This window comes from Lepidochelys kempii, chromosome 25 (assembly GCF_965140285.1).
Source record: "Lepidochelys kempii isolate rLepKem1 chromosome 25, rLepKem1.hap1, whole genome shotgun sequence".
NCBI lineage: Eukaryota > Metazoa > Chordata > Testudines > Cheloniidae > Lepidochelys > Lepidochelys kempii.
The window spans coordinates 6,810,763-6,828,856 of NC_136404.1; the positions used below are offsets into that span (position 1 = coordinate 6,810,763).

General features: G+C 61.8%; 1 protein-coding gene across 3 annotated transcripts; it reads left to right on the plus strand.

Moving 5' to 3' along the window:
• The first annotated feature begins 741 nt into the window (after positions 1 to 741).
• On the plus strand, positions 742 to 10,556 carry DOHH (deoxyhypusine hydroxylase). 3 transcript variants are annotated; one of them, XM_073324349.2, is made up of 5 exons: positions 742 to 906; positions 3,312 to 3,679; positions 4,403 to 4,479; positions 5,407 to 5,644; positions 7,216 to 10,556. In XM_073324349.2, exons 2-5 carry the CDS (start codon positions 3,406 to 3,408, stop codon positions 7,530 to 7,532), a joined length of 906 nt encoding a protein of 301 aa, XP_073180450.1. In that variant the 5' UTR covers positions 742 to 906; positions 3,312 to 3,405; the 3' UTR covers positions 7,533 to 10,556. The 3 variants fall into 3 exon arrangements, with proteins under 3 accessions (XP_073180450.1, XP_073180451.1, XP_073180452.1); XM_073324350.1 differs by lacking the exon at positions 742 to 906 and adding an exon at positions 922 to 1,027; XM_073324351.1 differs by lacking the exon at positions 742 to 906 and adding an exon at positions 1,089 to 1,109.
• The last annotated feature ends 7,538 nt before the right edge of the window (positions 10,557 to 18,094 follow it).

Below are 18,094 nucleotides of genomic sequence, written 5' to 3' on the forward strand. Positions count from 1 at the left end.
GGGGGACCCACGTTGTTTTCCGTGTACGTTTAAAGCAGAATTTCCGCCTTCGGCGTTGCCAGCTCCAGTGACTTGCCCAGGACATTGGGGGCCCCTCGGAAACCCCCAGCTCCTGGAGTCCTGGGATCGGCACCCCCCAGCCCGCGGGTGGCAGCCCAGGGCCAGTCACTGCGAGTGGGGATCCCAGCTGCTCGCGAGACCAAAGCTGGGGGGCTGGGGCCAGGACCCCCCGGTCCCGGCCAGGCTCACGGTCCGGGCAGACTGGAGCCTGCCCCGCACACAGGCCACGTGCGGCCGCCCGGCTCCTCCACTGCAGCCGGGGGGGGGGGGTGCGGGCCCGGCTGCCGCCCCCCAGCTAGCGGCGGGGAGATGAGCTGCCCCCTGCAAAGCGCCGCCCGTGGCGCTGCTGGGGGAGAGGCGGCTCCCCCCGGCACGGGTCGGGAGTGGTACGATCCGCCTGGGTGGAGGCGGCTCCCCCCGGCACGGGTCGGGAGTGGTGCGATCCGGCCGGGAGGAGGCGGCTCCCCCCGGCACGGGTCGGGAGTGGTACGATCCGGCCGGGAGGAGGCGGCTCCCCCCGGCACGGGTCGGGAGTGGTACGATCCGGCCGGGAGGAGGCGGCTCCCCCCCGCACGGGTCGGCAGTGGTACGATCCGTCTGGGTGGAGGCGGCTCCCCCCGGCACGAGTCGGGAGTGGTGCGATCCGGGCGGGAGGAGGCGGCTCCCCCCGGCACGGGAGTGGTACGATCCGGCCGGGAGGAGGTGGCTCCCCCCGGCACGGGTCGGGAGTGGTGCGATCCGGCCGGGAGGAGGCGGCTCCCCACGGCACGGGTCGGGAGTGGTACGATCCGCCCGGGAAGAGGCGGCTCCCCCCACGGGTCGGGAGTGGTACGATCCACCGAGCGGGTGAGTGCGGGGTCGGGCCCGGCGCGCCCCGGCTGCGCCCCCAGCCCCCGCCTGGCCCCGGGAGCCCGGCGGCGCGTTTCGCTCCGGGGGGCCGGGCCGGGCCGTGGGGCCGCCGGGACCGGTGAGCGACAGGGCCAGGCTGAGCGTCCCGCAGCGCCTACCCCGCAGCCCGGTCTCCGCGCCCCCAGCTCCGCGCGGCCGGGGTGCGTGAGCTGGTCCCCGGCCCTGCTGGGAGCGCCGGGGGGGCAAACCCGGTTCCTGCCTGGACCCGGCACGTGGCCGCACCCCAGTGTCCCGTCCCCCGGCGGGCGGTGCTGCGTGGGCGCTCCCCGGCTCCCGCAGGGGGCAGTAAGGGGCCGAGCCCTGGGGCACTGCGCCTCCGTCCCGCAGCCCCCTCGCCCCCCGGGGCGGGAGCAGGGGCGAGAAGCCCAGGGCTGTTTGCTGACGAGGGGTGGTGCGCACGGGGGGGCCTCTCCTCTGGCTGCGGCTGCTGACTGAGTCCCAGAGCGGGGGCAGGGATCGCTCGGTGGGGTGAGCTAAACGCAGGGTTGTGAGCTCCACCCTTGAGGGGGCCATTTAGGGATCGGGGGCAAAAATTGGGGGTCGGCCCTGCGTTGAGCAGGGGGTTGGGCTCAGTGACCTGCTGAGGTCCCCTCCAGCCCTGAGATTCTCTGATTCACTGTGACAGCAGCCAGGGGATTAATCCTAGAATATCAGGGTGGGAAGGGACCTCAGGAGGTCATCTAGTCCAACCCCCTGCTCAGAGCAGGACCGATCCCCAACTAAATCATCCCAGCCAGGGCTTTGTCAAGCCTGACCTTAAAAACCTCTAAGGAAGGAGATTCTACCACCTCCCTAGGTAACGCATTCCAGTGTTTCACCACCCTCTTACTGAAAAAGTTTTTCCTAATATCCAATCTAAACCTCCCCCACTGCAACTTGAGACCATTACTCCTCGTTCTGTCATCTGCCACCACTGAGAACAGTCTAGAGCCATCCTCTTTGGAACCCCCTTTCAGGTAGTTGAAAGCAGCTATCAAATCCCCCCTCATTCTTCTCTTCTGCAGGCTAAACAATCCCAGCTCCCTCAGCCTCTCCTCATAACTCATGTGTTCCAGTCCCCTAATCATTTTTGTTGCCCTTCGCTGGACTCTCTCCAATTTATCCACATCCTTCTTGGATCGAGCCAGTGACCCCTGGAGTAAAGGCATCAGCTCCCTAGCTCAGCTCTTTCTTCTGGGGAGGGCACTAATAAGGCGGGCGCGAGGCTGAGCGGTTGTAAAGCGCTTTGAGATGCTTGGCTGAAAGGTGCCGAAGGGGGGCAAGACGTCATTCACAGATACAGAGAGCACCTTTCCTCTCCAGGGGCTTCCCACGCGCAGCAGAGCCTGCCAGCGGGCCCTCTGTCAGCTTGGCCCAGGCCAGCACTAATGGCTATATGCCCGCTTCCCTTTTCGGTCTTGTTTAACGCACTCACTAGCAGGGCTGTAAAGTCTGGTGTCGACACTCACGGCCAGGCTAAAGGGCACTCCACCTGCTGGGGGCCTCACTGGGAGCCGAATGCGGCCTCCAGAGACGGACAGGCAGCACTAGAATAGCTGGCCCTGAGTTCTTTGGAAATTCTGGCCCCCTGTCGCCGGCAGAGGCCAGGTTTTTAAAAATGCATCATTGGTAGGGAAGACAAGGCCCAACAGTCCGTATAATCCTTAGCCCTTGTGGTCGTGGCTGGAGCAGTGCTGGGTACTGTGTGCCGCTCTGCCTGAATATGAAAAAAATCTCTCCCACCCGAACTGGGTATCGTGGAATCCTAGAATCTCAGGGTTGGAAGGGGCTGCAGGAGGTCATCTAGTCCAACCCCCTGCTCAAAGCAGGACCCATCCCCAATTTTTGCCCCAGATCCATAAACAGCCCCCTCAAGGATTGAACTCACCTCCCTGGGTTTAGCCGGCCAATGCTCACGACACTGAGCTATCCCTCCCCCACAATAATAAGTTCTCCTTCTGATTTCCCTGCATGCCTCCCCATGAACCAAACCGTGAATCTCCCATGCGGAGCTGAAGACCCCAGCTACCTCGCATTTATACCTGCTGCAGGTTTACACCTGTGCTTTCTACCTTTGCTCCCAGACTGGCACCTGCTGTCAGGTGTCTCCAAATGCCCTAGGTCTACTCTTGAATTTGAGGTTGGGCTTGAACACATGTTAACTAGCGGGATTGTAAATGGCAGAGCGGATGCTACCGAGAGGCCCCCGGGCACAAACTAGGGTTAAACATGACTAGCACAGAGCGGTTGTGTCCTGTCCACACCAGAGTTTTCAATTCTGTTAGTGAATGCGTTAAAACGTGACTGTGGAGTTTGATCTACCCCAGAGTATTGGAGACCTGACCCCTCTTTCTCGTGCCTAGGTTCTTGCAGTGCCTGGTTTGTGGGAGCTGCTGGCTGTAGATTAAGAGAAACTGCCTCTAGCTGGAGACCCCCGAGACTCTCCACCCAGGCACCATGGTGACCGAGGAGGAAGTGGAGGCCATCGGCCGGACACTGGTGGACACGATGCAGCCCCTGAAGGCTCGTTTCCGAGCCCTCTTCACCCTGCGCAATGTGGGCGGCCGTGCCGCCATTGACTGGATCAGCCGGGCTTTCGGGGATGAGTCTGCCCTTCTGAAACACGAGCTGGCGTACTGCCTGGGGCAGATGCAGGATGAGCATGCCATCCCCTGCCTGGTCCGGGTACTGCAGGACACCAGCCAGGAGCCCATGGTGCGCCATGAAGCAGGTACGAGAGCTCAGGGCGTGAGTGGGACTCTGTCCTGGTTCCATGGGCACAGAGGCCCTTGCCAGTCCAGTCCGAAACGGGGGCTGACGTAGCCAGGCAGGGCAGGGATGGATGGAATTGTGGCTGTGAGTCACAGCGTGTTCCTGGTGGGGCAAGAACATGTGCCAACCCTTTCCAGGTGTGTCTTATTTCCAGCTCTGGGCTGGCTGGCACCTTAGGGGGAGAGCCAATGCTCCACTCCACATTGCTGGCTCCCCCCAGTGGCTGGCGATGTGAGGAGCAAGGCGGCTCCCAACTCCCCTGCACAGCCCCCCGATGGAGCTCAGGGCTGCTGGGGCAGACCCCACATGGTGATGCATGTACCGTGAATCCACGCTCCAGGGGTCGATGCTAAACTCACTGGGGTGTGACGTTGCAGACATCTCCTCAACGCCAGGCCGAAGCTGCTTCCTGTCCCCGCAAAATGCCAACTCGTCTCTACCCTGGTGCCCGTGCTGCGTTTCCCTCTCCCTTTTCGTAGCTCGGCTGCCGCTCTTTAGAAGCGCCACAGCCAGGCTTATGGCAGGGCTGTCCCCCCGTTCCCCCCCACCCCGCCTCCAACCCCGGGGGAGGGGCAAGGCCTCGGTAATAGGGACAGCAGTGCGATAACTTGTCTCTGCGAGCGCCGCAGAACCCCGGCCACCCACTGGCTGGCTTCGTCTCCTCCTCCGCTCTGTGTTCCAGGGGAAGCTTTGGGAGCGATTGGGAACCCCCAGGTTCTGGATGTTCTGAGATGTTATTCAGAAGACCCAGTGATCGAGGTAAAGCTTTCTCTGCATTCACCTGCCAAGGGCAGCCGTCAGCACTGATCATACCGCCCAGCAGCCTGGGCCAGTGGGCAGAGCTCCACACTGGGACTGCAGAGATCTGGGCTCTATTCCCAGCCCTGCCACTCACCTGCTGAGTGACCCTGGGTAAATCCCTTCCCTGCTCCGTGCCTCAGTTTCCCCTCCCATGTTGGTCTGTTGAGGCTGAGCTCTTCAGAGCAGAGACTCTCTTCCTGTTTGTCTGGTCAGCGCCTGGCCTAGCGGGAGCCTGATCTGCTGTAACGCTGGCACTGATGCAGGGGTCCCCAGGTGGCAATCAGTGGGGCAGTTGTTGGGGGTTGTTATGCTGATGGGTGCACATGCCTCTTGTCTGTGCATTTTTTCTCATGCAGATAACAGCCCTAGTCCTGCTGGCAGTGCCGCTTTCCCCCATCCTCCCCCTGCCTGGGAGGGGCCCTGTCTGTGTAGCCCCATTTGATACTTGGCACGTCTGCTGCCATTGGGATTCCTGCTGACCAGGAACTGAACTGGCTCCAGTAAGGGGGTTATTTGTACCCCAGAAGGCCCAGTCACCCTACACAGAAGCAGTTCCTGCCTTTGTAAACCTCACTGGACAGCCGGACCCCGTGGAAGTGGAACGTCAGAGCTGCATGTCTGACCATTGGCCGCTCCATCACTCCTTTTGGGTGAGGCTTGACAGAGCTGGGGACGAGCCCTGTTGTGCCAATGGGCAAACTGAGTCGCAGAGGAGGATGTGACTTGTCGGTGGTGTCCCAGTGTGTCGGTAGCAGAGCTGGGGTTGGAGCCAGGAGCTGGGACTGCCAGTCCCATGCTCTGACCACTAGACGCTACTGCCTGGCTGGTGGGACTGCTCTCCACAGGGGATCCCAATGAAGGTGTGTCTGTCCCATTCTGCTGCAGGTAGCCGAGACCTGCCAGCTGGCAGTCAAGAGGCTCGAATGGCTGCAGAAGAACAAGGAAGCACCCGGCGCCGGCCCCTACCTGTCTGTGGACCCGGCTCCCCCTGATGAGGAGAAGGACGTCGCCAAGCTCCGGGAGACCCTGCTGGATGAGTCGCGCCCGCTGTTCGATCGGTACCGCGCCATGTTCGCCCTGAGGAACGTGGGGGGCGAGGCCGCGGCGCTGGCTCTGGCTGACGGTGAGAGAGCCCCGGATTGCCGATGCTGTGGCTTCTCCTCGCCCTCTCCCCTGGTCCATACTGAGTCCAGAGATCCCCAGTCGGGGGCCCCACTGCTGTGCTGTCCCCGGGACCCATCCCCACATGAGCAGCTGGGCTCCCCAGCTGGGTTGTATCCCTGCTATTCCCAGCACCCTCCACCAGGGGTCACCCTAGGGAGTGCCTCACTTTCCCCGGGCACAGGGCATGGGCTCAGCAGCAACCCCCCGCCCCCCAAGCCTGGGCCAGGGATGGGAAGAGCAGACGTGGCCCCCTGTTTCCCCCCCATGTTTTGTAATCCACTTACCCCCGGGACTTAGCTCCACTGGAGCCTTTGTCCTGTTCCGTGCCTGCTGGGCGGGCGGGTGAGCCCACAGCGTGAGTCGCCCACTCCCCGAGGAACCCCCCGGGGGCCGTGTCCGAATCCAGGATCCTCCATGGCAACGGTCTGCGGCCAAGACTCGCCCTGTGCCGCTGGAATCCAGAGACGCGGGGCGGGGGAGCCGACGACAGAGCCCCCGCCCTAGTGCCCTTGGCAGGGCCAACTCCCTGCCCCCTCGCCAGGAATCGCCACCAAACTGTGGCATCTCGGCTCCCTGAAAGGGGGCCAGTCGCTCGTGCTCCTCCCCTTCTGATGGGCATAAGAATTCCCTGGGGCAGGCAAGAGCAGGGGCTCCCAGTGTCTGTGGGGGGACCCCCTGCCCTTCCCGTGTTGGGGCGCTCCTTACTGAGAACCATTGCTCTAGGGAGCGTGCCTCTTCTCCCCCCCTCCCCAAGCTGAGTGCGGAGCCCCCCTGAACCTGCCCCTGTCCCGGGGGGGTGGGGGGGTTCTCTGAGCTGGCTGGTGCAATTGGAGACGTTCAGAGCGTTTCCAGCTGCACTCTGGGCGTCCTGCTGCCCCCGCTGCTGCCACCAGAGGGGGCCGGTGAGCCCGTCCGGCTCTGGGTGAGCAAGCAAAGGCCGGCTTCAGCGCTGTGGGTGGTTCTGCAGATCCAGCCCCTTGGGAGGGACCCACCCGCAGAGCCTGAGAACCCCAGGCTTGACCCAGTTAGGGATGAGCAGAGCTGTGTGGACCCTTCTGGAGTGAAATCCAGCCCCACTGCAAAGTCCGTCAGGGCTCACTGCCTGGGGTCACTTTCCCTGCCCCCCTAGGGTCCTCTGCCTTCCCGCTGGATGGGTGCTGCTGAGCGCAGAGGGCCCAGGCCTGTCTGGCAGACCACTACGGAGCAGGGCAAGCGCATCCCCTCAGCCCTGCCTGGAGGGACCCTTACGGGGCCGTTGAGTCTCCATGGCCGACACAGCATCTGGTGGGAGGGTGCAGGCGGACCCTGGCTGACCCCCACTCATTCCCCCAGGCTGGATTTGAACTCGCCGTGGGGCCAGGCTGCACCTGCCACTATTAGCCCCCGAGCGGCTGAACCCCCAGCAAGTCGCTCCCAGCCGCCCCAAGAGCAGTCGCAGCGGGAGGGTCTCTCCCTTCAGATCTATGCGGAAGGTGGGGCCCAACATCCCAGGGTGCTTTGGGTCACCACCTCCGACCCGTCTCTCCCCAGGCCTGGCGTGCGGCAGCGCCCTCTTCCGCCACGAGATTGGCTTCGTCCTGGGCCAGATGCAGCAGGAGGCCTGCGTGCCCCAGCTGACGGCAGCACTGGAGAGCATGGCGGAGAACCCCATGGTGCGGCACGAGTGTGCGGAGGCGCTGGGCTCCATCGCCAAGGCGTCCTGCCTGGAGACGCTGCGGGCGTTCGCCCAGGATGGGGAGCGGGTGGTGAGGGAGAGCTGCGAGGTGGCCCTGGACATGTACGACTACGCCAACGGCCCTGAATTCCAGTATGCCGACGGGCTGAGCAAGCTGCAGGCCTCGGGCTGAGCCGGGAGTCTGCCTCGGCCTCTGCGGGGAGCTGGGTCGCTGCCGGAGGCAGCCCCAGGGTAGGGGAGCCAGGGCCTGATTCACCCCTGCCCTGCACGACTGCTTGCACCAGGGCAGAGTGGGTGGGAAGCCAGATCCGCATAGTCCTGTGTGCTCTGTGTCCTGGGGAGGTAGCAGCATGGGCCGGCAGCAAGCCTCTAGCGCAGCTTGTTTCTTTGAGTCCCTGGGATGGGTCAGGATCTGTGCTGGGGTCCCAGGGCAGAGGTTTCAAAGAGCAGCTCTCTGGCCTGCCCGGGATCCAGGGTCTGGGTGTGTCGGGTGGGGCCAGAAGGGAGAGCAGGGCTCGTCTCTCAAGTCACGGGGGGTGGGTGGGTACAAGGGACTGTCACTTAGCTGCACAGACTGGGCCTGGGGCGGGACTCTCAGCCAGGGCTGGTTCTGCAGAGACTCCCTTCTCCATGGCTGGGCCTGTGCTCCAGCTCCATTGCTGCTGGGGGCCTCGTGTGCTGGGCTGTTGGCAGGCGTTTCAGGAGGCGACGCGCTGCTCGCCGCAGCTGCAGCCTTGCCAGACGCCAGCCAGAGCCTCTGCCCGCCCGGCCCCAGCACCGCTGGCTGAGTGTCCGCCCCCGGGCGCGGCTCAGACAGAGCCGGAGAGCACCTGGGTTTTCAACCTGCCCCCGGGCCTTTGCAGGCCCAGCTTTGTACTCACAGTGACGTGTGCTGTGCGGGGGGTGGCTGCCGTGCGGTGAGGCTGGGTGCCTGCTCTGGAAATCTGGCCTCCCATTTCCCTCCTGCCTGGGCAATGGCGGCAGAGAGGGAAGCTGCATTGCCCCAGAGCTCCCCTCCAGTGCCAGCCAGGGAGCAGACCTGCCAGGGCAACACAAACCCTGGCCACGGCTGCTTTCTCTGAGCCCTGGCCTGTGGCCAGAGGAGTCGGGGGCCTGTGGAGGCACTGCTATGGGGTCTCCCCCGAGCGGGTCGCAGCCAGCCTATAGCGCTGTGGGCATGTAGGAGGGTGGGGATGTAGGGGCTGGAGGTGGGAGCTTTGCAGCAATGCGCCAGCGAGTTCCCAAGGTGATCCCGTGGGGAGCCCTCTAGAACTGCCGTCCCTCGGCGTGTGCAGAGTGCAATGCCGAAGGCAGAGCTGGTCTAGTCTCTGCGGGGATGGGGCCGTCTTGCAGCAGATGGAGCCTGTGGGGGCCTGTTGGATACAGCCATTCACTTGTACTGGGGCTTGGAAGGGCTTGCGGGGAATAAATGGAATGGGGGGAAGTCTGGCATTGGCCTGCCTCCTTTCAGCACTGGACCAAGGGTGCCTCTCTTCCTCCGCTGGGCCTTTGCCCCCCTGCCAGCAGCCGTGCAGCCGGGCTTTCCGCTGTCTCACCTTCTGGGCCTTAGTCTCCTGCCACCAGCCCTGCGGCCAGTGTTCCTGCTGTCTCACCCACTGGGCCTTTGCCCCCTGCAACCAGCCGTGCTGCCAGGGTTCAGATTGTCTCACCCACTGGGCCTTAGCCCCTGGCCAGGAGCCATGCGGCCAAGGTTCACTAAGCTGTTCCACCCCTGGGCACAAAGGGCCATGTGGCTCTTGGAAGGAAGGTGTGAACGCTGCCCTGGCACAGAAGGGCTCACCCTGAGGGCGGGAGCCGTGCCAGTCAGCACCAAGCTGGTATAACGATAGCACCTAGCAGCCCCAGCTGAGATCCAGGCTCTGCTGTGCTGGGCGCTGATCAGCGTCAGCGAGGGTACCTGCCTTGATTTACCAAGGGGGCAAAGGGATGTTACTGCCGTGGGAGTTGGAGGGAGGGACACAAGGAGGGAGAGTGTTGGAGCAAACCGCTGGTCAGCACAGGGCAGAGAACTGCTGGAATGAAGTGGCTGGGCACTGGCTGCCAAGGTGTAAGTGGGGTGGGTGCTGGGGAAGCCCCTGGGCCCTAACCCCCCTGGGCCCTGCACTTGAACACCATAGCTTGGACTCATGCAGCCGAGCCTGGGTCCCCGCTGCCTGGTGCCTTGTGACGTCACTGGCCCCAGGGCACAGCTGGGTGGGTCACTGCCCATTGGCATGGTGCAGTTTTCACGCTGTCATCCCAGCCTGCAGGCAGCGGGGAATGGGGCTGGGCGTGGTTTGGCCATGAGTTTGCTCCAGTGGGGTGGGTTGGACACATTGCCTGGGCCCTTCGACTGCCTGTCTCTGGCGTCTGAGCTCCCCTGCCAAACACCAGCACTCACGGATTCCCAGGGCCCAGCCGCTCTGACCCGGGCGACACAGGCCAGAGACCTGCCCCCGAATCCCTCCTAGCGCAGAGCTCGTAGAAAAACAGCCCGTCCTGATTTAAAATGGTTGGTGACAGAATGCAGCCTGCCCCTTGGGAAATCGTCCCCATGGTTAATTACATGCACCTTTAACGTCCACCTATCTTTCTAGTGTCTGTGTCTGGCTTCGGCTTCCAGGCACAGGGCTGTGTGAGCCCCTCTCTGCTAGACGGAAGAGCCCAGCATTAAATACCTGTTCCGCGCGTAGATACTTGGAGTGGCAGCAAGACCCCCTTTAACCCTCCCTGGATTAAGCTAAATGGGTTGTGCTCTGAGTCTCTTGGTACGTGGCAGGTTTTCTAACCATCATCCTCATGGCTCTTCTCTGACCCTCTCCAATGATCAGCGCCCCTGGACTGGGGGCACCAGGCCAGGACAGCAGCTCCCCAGGGCTCTCTGCTTTCAGGGCCGAGGGGCACTGGGCTGTGATGCCAGGTCACTCGTGGATGCTTGGAGCGATCCCCGGCGTGAGCCTGGTGGTTTGTGTGGCAGCAGGGCCTGGTGGCTGGGGTGGCTTTGGCCTTTCCCCTCCTTCTTTCCCGGCTGCTCCCAGGCCAGCAGCTGTGTCCGGTTTGTTCACAGATGCTTTTTCCTCAGCAAAAGCCCTTTGTGAGTCACTCTCCCTCAATCCTCTTATTTCCTAAACCCTCTAATGCGGCTGCTGCACTTTGCTCGGGTGGGAGTGGGGCAAAGACCCGCAGCCTGCCCAGCTCCTGGGAGGGGAAGCGTGTGTCCTGCCAGGGGCCAATGCACTGGGTGGGCGGGGGGGCTGGAAGAGCCATGCCAATGGCATCGGATGGGCAAGAAACTGGCAAAGGAAAGTGCTGTGGCCAGGGGGGTTGCTGGGTATTGAGGGGGGCATGTATTGGGGCTGTGCTGGGTATGGGCTGGGTGGAGCCGGTGTCTGGTAGGGCCGGGGATCCTGGGGTGGTCGGGAGCCGGCTGAAGGGGACAGTTCTCCGTAGTGTTGTTCCGCAGGGGGATGGGGCCGAAGCCCTTCAACTGTTTCTGCGACCCAGACTGTGCAGCTGAGCATTCTGGCTTCGGGGGGCGAGGGGAGATTCTGACCCTCTCTCGCCCTGGGGGCTGGGTCCCTGCCTGGCTGGGGAAGGCCTGGGGACTTGAACCTGGGTCACCCACATCTGGGAAACCAAGAAGTCTCCACGGATGGTTTGGGCTTCGACACAGAGCACATGCTGGCAACGTCACTTCGCTGGCAATGTTCGGCGCAGCCCTTGAGCTGGGTCAGTAGCTGACCTGCCAGCGGGGGCCGCCGTGCCCCCCGGGGAGCATTAGTGCCAGAGGCTGATACGACTCTCGGATGGTTTAGCTGTTAGAGCTCTCGGTATCAACTGCCCTGGGAACAGCCCCAGGCCCTTTGACTGAGTTGCTCTCGTTGGGGGGGGGGGCACAGTTGGGTCCCTGTCAACAGCAGGACACCAGCTGGATCCAGGGCCCCAAACCCAAGGAGTCAGATTCACTGGTATCATTTGCTTGGCAGGTGGGCTGGCCCCGGAGCTGCCTCCCCAACCCTCTCAAAGGAGCCCCCTGTGCCCCCCCAGCCCAATGCCAGGAACAGACGTTCCCTGTGCAGGGACGTCCCTTGCTGGTCTCACACCATCTGTCCAGGAGATTCCAGCCTGGGAGGGATTAGCTCCGCCTGGAGGGAGCCGTCCCTCCCCAGAGCTGTGGGCACTTGGCTTTGACCCGCTAGCCCAGGGCCAGTCTGCCGAACCCAGCCGCTAAGCGCTCATCACCGGCTGTGTGAGATCCCATAGGGCAGCAGCAGGGGCCGACGTGCCTGGCACTTGGGAGCCCTGCGGCATCTCGGCCACTCCTGGGGGTAAGATTTCCAGAGGTTCTGAGCCTGGCACAGCCAGATGCAGACGAAGGGGTTGGGGACGTGGCTCAATCCTGCCCAGCTGCTCTCAGTGCATCCAACGCAAAGCCTGGCCAGAGGCCCCGGGTCCAGCCTCCTCCTCCTCCTCCCCCGGCCGGGTGCTGGGAGCCACTGTGGGGAGCTCATCCCCTTATCCTAGGAGTGGCCTGGGGGCTGGGGGCTGGTGGGACACGCGTGGCACCTAGGAGGCAAGGGTCGGTGCAATCCTGACAGCGCCCCCAACTGCCTCCCTCTTATGGCCACACTGAACTTAGCCCAGGCCGTCCAGTCCCCCCAGACCCCACTGGGGGTAGAGAAAGGCCTGAGGGGCCCCTGGGCTCCCCCTGCCCGGGCACAACTTGCAGATCCCATCTGAGAGGGGAGTTCGTGCCTCCCAGCTTTCTTCTTCCTCCATGCGTGGGGCTTGCTGAGCAGAAGTTGGGGTGCTGGGGACAGATGGGACCCCCTCCTTCCACAATACTGGGGCCTCCGAATCTGAGTCACCACTGACCTAGCAGGGGTCGCGCCTGCTGCATTCCAGCTGCACCCTGGGGCTCTTCGGCTGCCTGCCCCGTCGCAAGAGCTGTGAGTCCCGCCAGGCCCAGTGACAGGGCCGGGGAGTCTGCTACAGGCTGTTCACGGACGCTCGTCTCCACCTGGCAAGATCTCACGGGCGGCAATGCCTGGGAACCAAGTGTGAAGCCGCTGCCTGGCATTGCCTCTGGAACTGGGCCCAGGGGCCAGCCAGCAGGAGCTGGGGTGGCAGCATCGGGCAGTGCGGGACGTCGAGGAGGGCTGCATAGACTCAGAGGGCAGGCGGGGGCTGGCATGACCTTTTCAGGCAGCAGCGGGAGCCTGGCTCCTGGCAGGGGCGCGGCTGATGGCACGCTGGAGATGCGGCACTTGCTGCGGGACACCCCAGAGCGGGAGGAGGCCCTGTACACAGACTACAAGCCCCCAGCCCTGGACGCCGTCCGCCTGTCCTGCTACGTTCTGTACCTGCTGATGGCAGCACTGGTTGTGGGGCTCGTCGCCTATGCCATCGTGGGCCACTTGATCAAGGACCTGGTGCACGACTTCGCTGGTGAGTGTCCCCGGGACGTGCTGGGCAGAGCCCATGGGGCGGGTGGGTGTGAGCAGTCAGTGGACAGGGATGTGGGCCTGGGGCATGGATCGGGTGGCTCAGAGATGGGGAATGAGACATGGATGTCCCAGCTTGAGATCAGCTGCTCCAGGTACCCTGCATCAGCGCTGGCGGAATGCTGCTCTCATCTCGTGGCTGCCAGGCAGCCTCCACCCAGGGAATTGGGGACCTTGGAGGACGAGGTTGGCATTCACTGATCCCTTTGCTTGTAGCCTCAGTGCCAATGCCAGGCTAGTCGTGGGTGAGGCGTGGGTGCCAGGAGTAGCCGATCTCAACCCACCATGGTTGGCTCCCAGTCCGTCTCCCCTTGGCTGACGCCCCAGCTCTGAACGTACAGCACCCAGCGCCAATGCGGTGCAGCCCCCTCTGGGGTGGGACAGAGCAGCTGTTAGTGTTGCAGCGCAATGAGGAGTGACAGTGTGTGGTGGGGCACAGCGAGGCTGCCCGGGCTGGCTGAAGAAAGGCGGGGTCCGTCTGGGCTGTTGGGGGAATTTGGGCAGGACACTGCGGTCACCAGACCCGCTGCTAGGAAAAGCCCCAGGGATCCTTCATGAGAACAAGTGTCAGTGACCCCTCAGCCTCCGCTGCCCGGGACCCAGGGCAGGGCACCTACTGATCTGCACCTACTGATCTGCCAAGGCTATTGCCTGCCTGTGTCTGCAGCACTCGGCCGGGCGGCCCTGCCCGCCTGCCCTGGGCCCAGCCACCCGCCTGCCCTGGGCCCAGCCACCTAGCGCCCGGGCTATTTCCAGGTCGGGCCCTTAGGCTGCCCCGGGCGTTATTTCAGGGCGGGCGAGGGCGATACCCCTTCTCATCTCTATGTCTCTGTGTTTAGACTGGGCCTTTGGGCCGAAGCCAGAGGAGCAGCTGGAGGCCGGCGGGGGGGCCGCTGTGGGGAAGGCGATGGGGGTGCAGGAGAGGCGAGAGGAGGAGATCGCCATGGCGGGGCAGGGCTGCCAAGCTCCCTGCACCCTGCCCGGGATGGAAGCCCCCCTGGCACCACCCCCCATCGCCGGAAGAAGTTCTTCTAAGGCGCAGCTTGGCGCAGGCACGGGGGGCAGCTCAGCCAGTGGGACCGGCAGAGCAGGCATCGGGGCTGGCCAAGTGGGTGATGGGGACAGTGGGGGCAGAAGGGCCAGCGGAGTGGGTGCTGTGGGCAGTGGGTCTGCTGGAGTGGGTGCTGGGGCTGGCAGAGCAGACACTGCAGGTAGGGCCCATGGTACATGCCCCCTTAGCCAGAGAGGGGTGTGAGCTGGAAAAGGCAGATCCAGCTCCAGACTCCAATCCCCCCACCCTGGGCTGGTGCTCTCTGGGGTCTGGCGTGGGCCCCCTAGAAGGGAAGGGCCGTGTGCCCCGCGAGGACCCTGCCCCCTTCCAGAGCTGAGACCTGGCTCCCAGATCTGGCCCCTCTCTCCTTCCACACGCCCCCTCGGGGCCCCTGCCCACCCGTTGTCTCCCTTGTGCTGACAGTCCTCACACGGCCCCTCTGGGTCTGCTCGCTCTGTGCTGATCTCAGTAATGTTGCCAGGGCAGCGAGGCCTAGTGGGCAGTGCCAGTCCCCTAGGACTTTCACTGTCCCCATGAAGGCAGGGTTTTGCCTACAGATGGCACTGGGAGCTAAGGCACCCAAGTCTGATCCTGGCTGGGCCGTTGACTCGTCCTGCACCCTGGGGGACAGTGGGATGAAGGGGAGCTGAGGGGACGCGTGACTGGGGGTATTGGGGTCTCTAAAGCACTTAGCATCCATCTAGCCTCCTCAGAGGGGTAGAGGGGCTTCCACTGTCCACTAGGGGGCAGCGGCTCCATGGGGCTGGCAGGGCAACTTGCCCCTTCAGCTCCAGCTGCCAGCATGGGCCTGTGGGGCTGGGCAGATGCAGACTCCCTGGCAGAGGGGCCTGGTCAGGCCAGGGCCCAGCCTGTCAGGGCCCAAAGCCAGGATCAAGACTGGCAGGCAGAGAAGGAGCCACTCGACCCGTGCTTCACTGCGCCCACTGCTTGTACTGGGCTGTCAGTGCCACGGCAGAAGGGTTCACTGCTTTCGACAAGTGGCTCCCGTCTCAGGCTGGACAACTTGTGACACCAAATCCATACGGGTGAGCTCTCTCTCAAAAGCTGGCGCCCTAGTGCTGGTCATACTCCCAGCGTGGGAATAACGTAACCACACTGGAATTTACGCCCATATGGGTTAAGGTTAAAAGCAGCGCCCGGCAGTGATACAGGATACAGTGATGCAGAAGCAGCCACCCTCCCCAGTTAGCCAGTGCTGTAATGCATGGCTCAATTCTCCCCCATTGTGCCATCCCAGAACAGTCACTGGAAACCCATCCCAAACAGCCACAAACAATCAGAACTGCTGGGGGTAAACTGGGACCAGTGTAACAGCCAGGGGGTCGCCCTGCCTGGGACCAGGAGGACACAGTGTGGGGAGAGGCTGAGGAGATGGCGTGTTCGGCAGAAGGTTCGTGGACGGTTGATTCCTGTGACACCGGCTCTGCAGTGGCAGGAGCTTGCGGCGGGCATCCACTGTGTTAGGTAGGACAGGGAGCAGGTCACAAGTGCAGGCCCTGCTTTGTGTGTTATCCATTTGTGTCCAACATGCTCTCTGGCTTCTAGGGGTCCCTCTGCTCTTTCCTAGATACACCTCCTTTGGTTTCATGACAAGGAGCAGGGGGGTTACAGGGACCTAGAAAACTGGGCAAACTGCTCCCTTTGTAGGCAGAGGGTCTGGACACCCATGAGTAGCCAGTGTCAGGGGGATCACAGGGGAATGCTCCAGAAGGCCTTGTGGATGCATTTGCAAGGAAAGGAGAGGGCAAGTGGCCGAAAGGCTGGTAGTGTTAGCTCCCACCCGCTTACTCCAGGCAAGACTCCTTCCTGCTGGGGCTAGCAAGGTGTCTCCCAAGCCCAGGCACCCCTGAGAACTGTGAGACACTCGCCATAGCTCTTGGGAGGGCAGGCCAGGGCTAGTTAGCCAGTGGACTCAGGGCTGCCTGGCCAGAGTCAGCTGCTCTCTGGGGTGGGCTCCCCCTGCAATCAGAGCAGCCCAGCGAATGCTGTGCATTTCCCACCAAAAGGGAAAAGAAACAAATACAAATGGGGGGTTTGGAAATCTTCGTAGATTTTCCCAATGTTTAGACCAAACGAAAGCCAAACGTTCCCAGCCCCCAGCCCCCTTCCCCACAGTCCCCGCCTTTCTCTCCCTTCCGTTAGTTTTATGGTTTTCATTTTAAAAAATCAGCAAATGTAAGTGACATGTTACCCAATTCTCAGTGATCGCGTTGGGTTCGGGGGAACAAAATCCGCCCTTGGGGGAGAACATTTTGGTCAATAAAGCTCTGCACAAAGACCCTTGGACCCCTAGGACTCCATCTGGGGCACTTAAGGGTGGTGGTGGGGGGGGGGTTGGGACTCCATTGACCGCCCTGGGGTTAGCCAGGCCAGCCTGAGCAGGGCAACCCTTCCACTCCCCTGCCCACCCCACGGCCGGAGCGCTGTGTATGGGGGTTATGCTGCCCAGTTCTGCCCTGGCTGCCTGGATGACGATGTAGACAGCTGGGCAAGGAGGCCAGGTTTGCGAGAGAGCTGAGCACAGTTGGAGCCAGATGCAGGTTTGGGTTCGGTTCTCAGACAGGGCTGTGGGAGTCCGCCCTGAATCGGCCCCTGTCACGGAGTCCCAGGGCGATGCTCAGGAACTGCTCCCTATGAAGCCAGGCAGGACTCTGGTGAAGTCTCCTCTCTGAGAGCAGCCTGTCTCCAGGGCAAGAAGCTGACACGGCTTATCATAGAATCATAGAATATCAGGGTTGGAAGGGACCTCAGGAGGACATCTAGTACAACCCCCTGCTCAAAGCAGGACCAATCTCCAACTAAATCATCCCAGCCAGGGCTTTGTCAAGCCTGACCTTAAAAATATCTAAGGAAGGAGATTCCACCACCTCCCTAGGTAACGCATTCCAGTGCTTCACCACCCTCCTAGTGAAAAAGTTTTTCCTAATATCCAACCTAAACCTCCCCCACTGCAACTTGAGACCATTACTCCTTGTTCTGTCATCAGCTACCACTGAGAACAGTCTAGATCCATCCTCTTTGGAACCCCCTTTCAGGTAGTTGAAAGCAGCTATCAAATCCCCCCTCATTCTTCTCTTCTGCAGACTAAACAATCCCAGTTCCCTCAGCCTCTCCTCATAAGTCATGTGTTCCAGTCCCCCAATCATTTTTGTTGCCCTTCGCTGGACTCTTTCCAATTTTTCCACATCCTTCTTGTAGTGTGGGGCCCAAAACTGGACATAGTACTCCAGATGAGGCCTCACCAATGTCGAATAGAGGGGAATGATCACGTCCCTCGATGGGCTGGCAATGCCCCTACATATACATCCCAAAATGCCATTGGCCTTCTTGGCAACAAGGGCACACTGTTGACTCATATTCAGCTTCTCATCCACTGTAACCCCTAGGTCCTTTTCTGTAGAACTGTTGCCCAGCCACTCAGTCCCTAGTCTGTAGCGGTGCATGGGATTCTTCCATCCTAAGTGCAGGACTCTGCACTTGTCCTTATTGAACCTCATCAGAATTCTTTTGGCCCAATCTTCTCATTTGTCTAGGGCCCTCTGTATCCTATACCTACCCACCAGCATATCTACCTCTCCTCCCAGTTTAGTGTCATCTGCAAACTTGCTGAGGGTGCAATCCACACCATCCTCCAGATCATTTATGAAGATATTGAACAAAACCGGCCCCAGGACCGACCCTTGGGGCACTCCACTTGATACTGGCTGCCAACTAGACATGGAGCCATTGATCACTACCCATTGAGCCCGACAATCTAGCCAACTTTCTATCCACCTTATAATCCATTCATCCAGCCCATACTTCTTTAACTTGCTGGCAAGAATACTGTGGGAGACCGTGACAAAAGCTTTGCTAAAGTCAAGGAACCACATGTCCACTGCTTTCCCCTCATCCACAGAGCCAGTTATCTCATCATAGAAGGCAATTAGATTAGTCAGGCATGACTTGCCCTTGGTGAATCCATGCTGACTGTTCCTGATCACTTTCCTCTTCTCTAAGTGCTTCAGAATTGATTCCTTGAGGACCTGCTTCATGATTTTTCCAGGGACTGAGGTGAGGCTGACTGGCCTGTAGTTCCCAGGATCCTCTTTCTTCCCTTTTTTAAAGATGGGCACTACATTAGCCTTTTTCCAGTCGTCCAGGACTTCCCCCGATCGC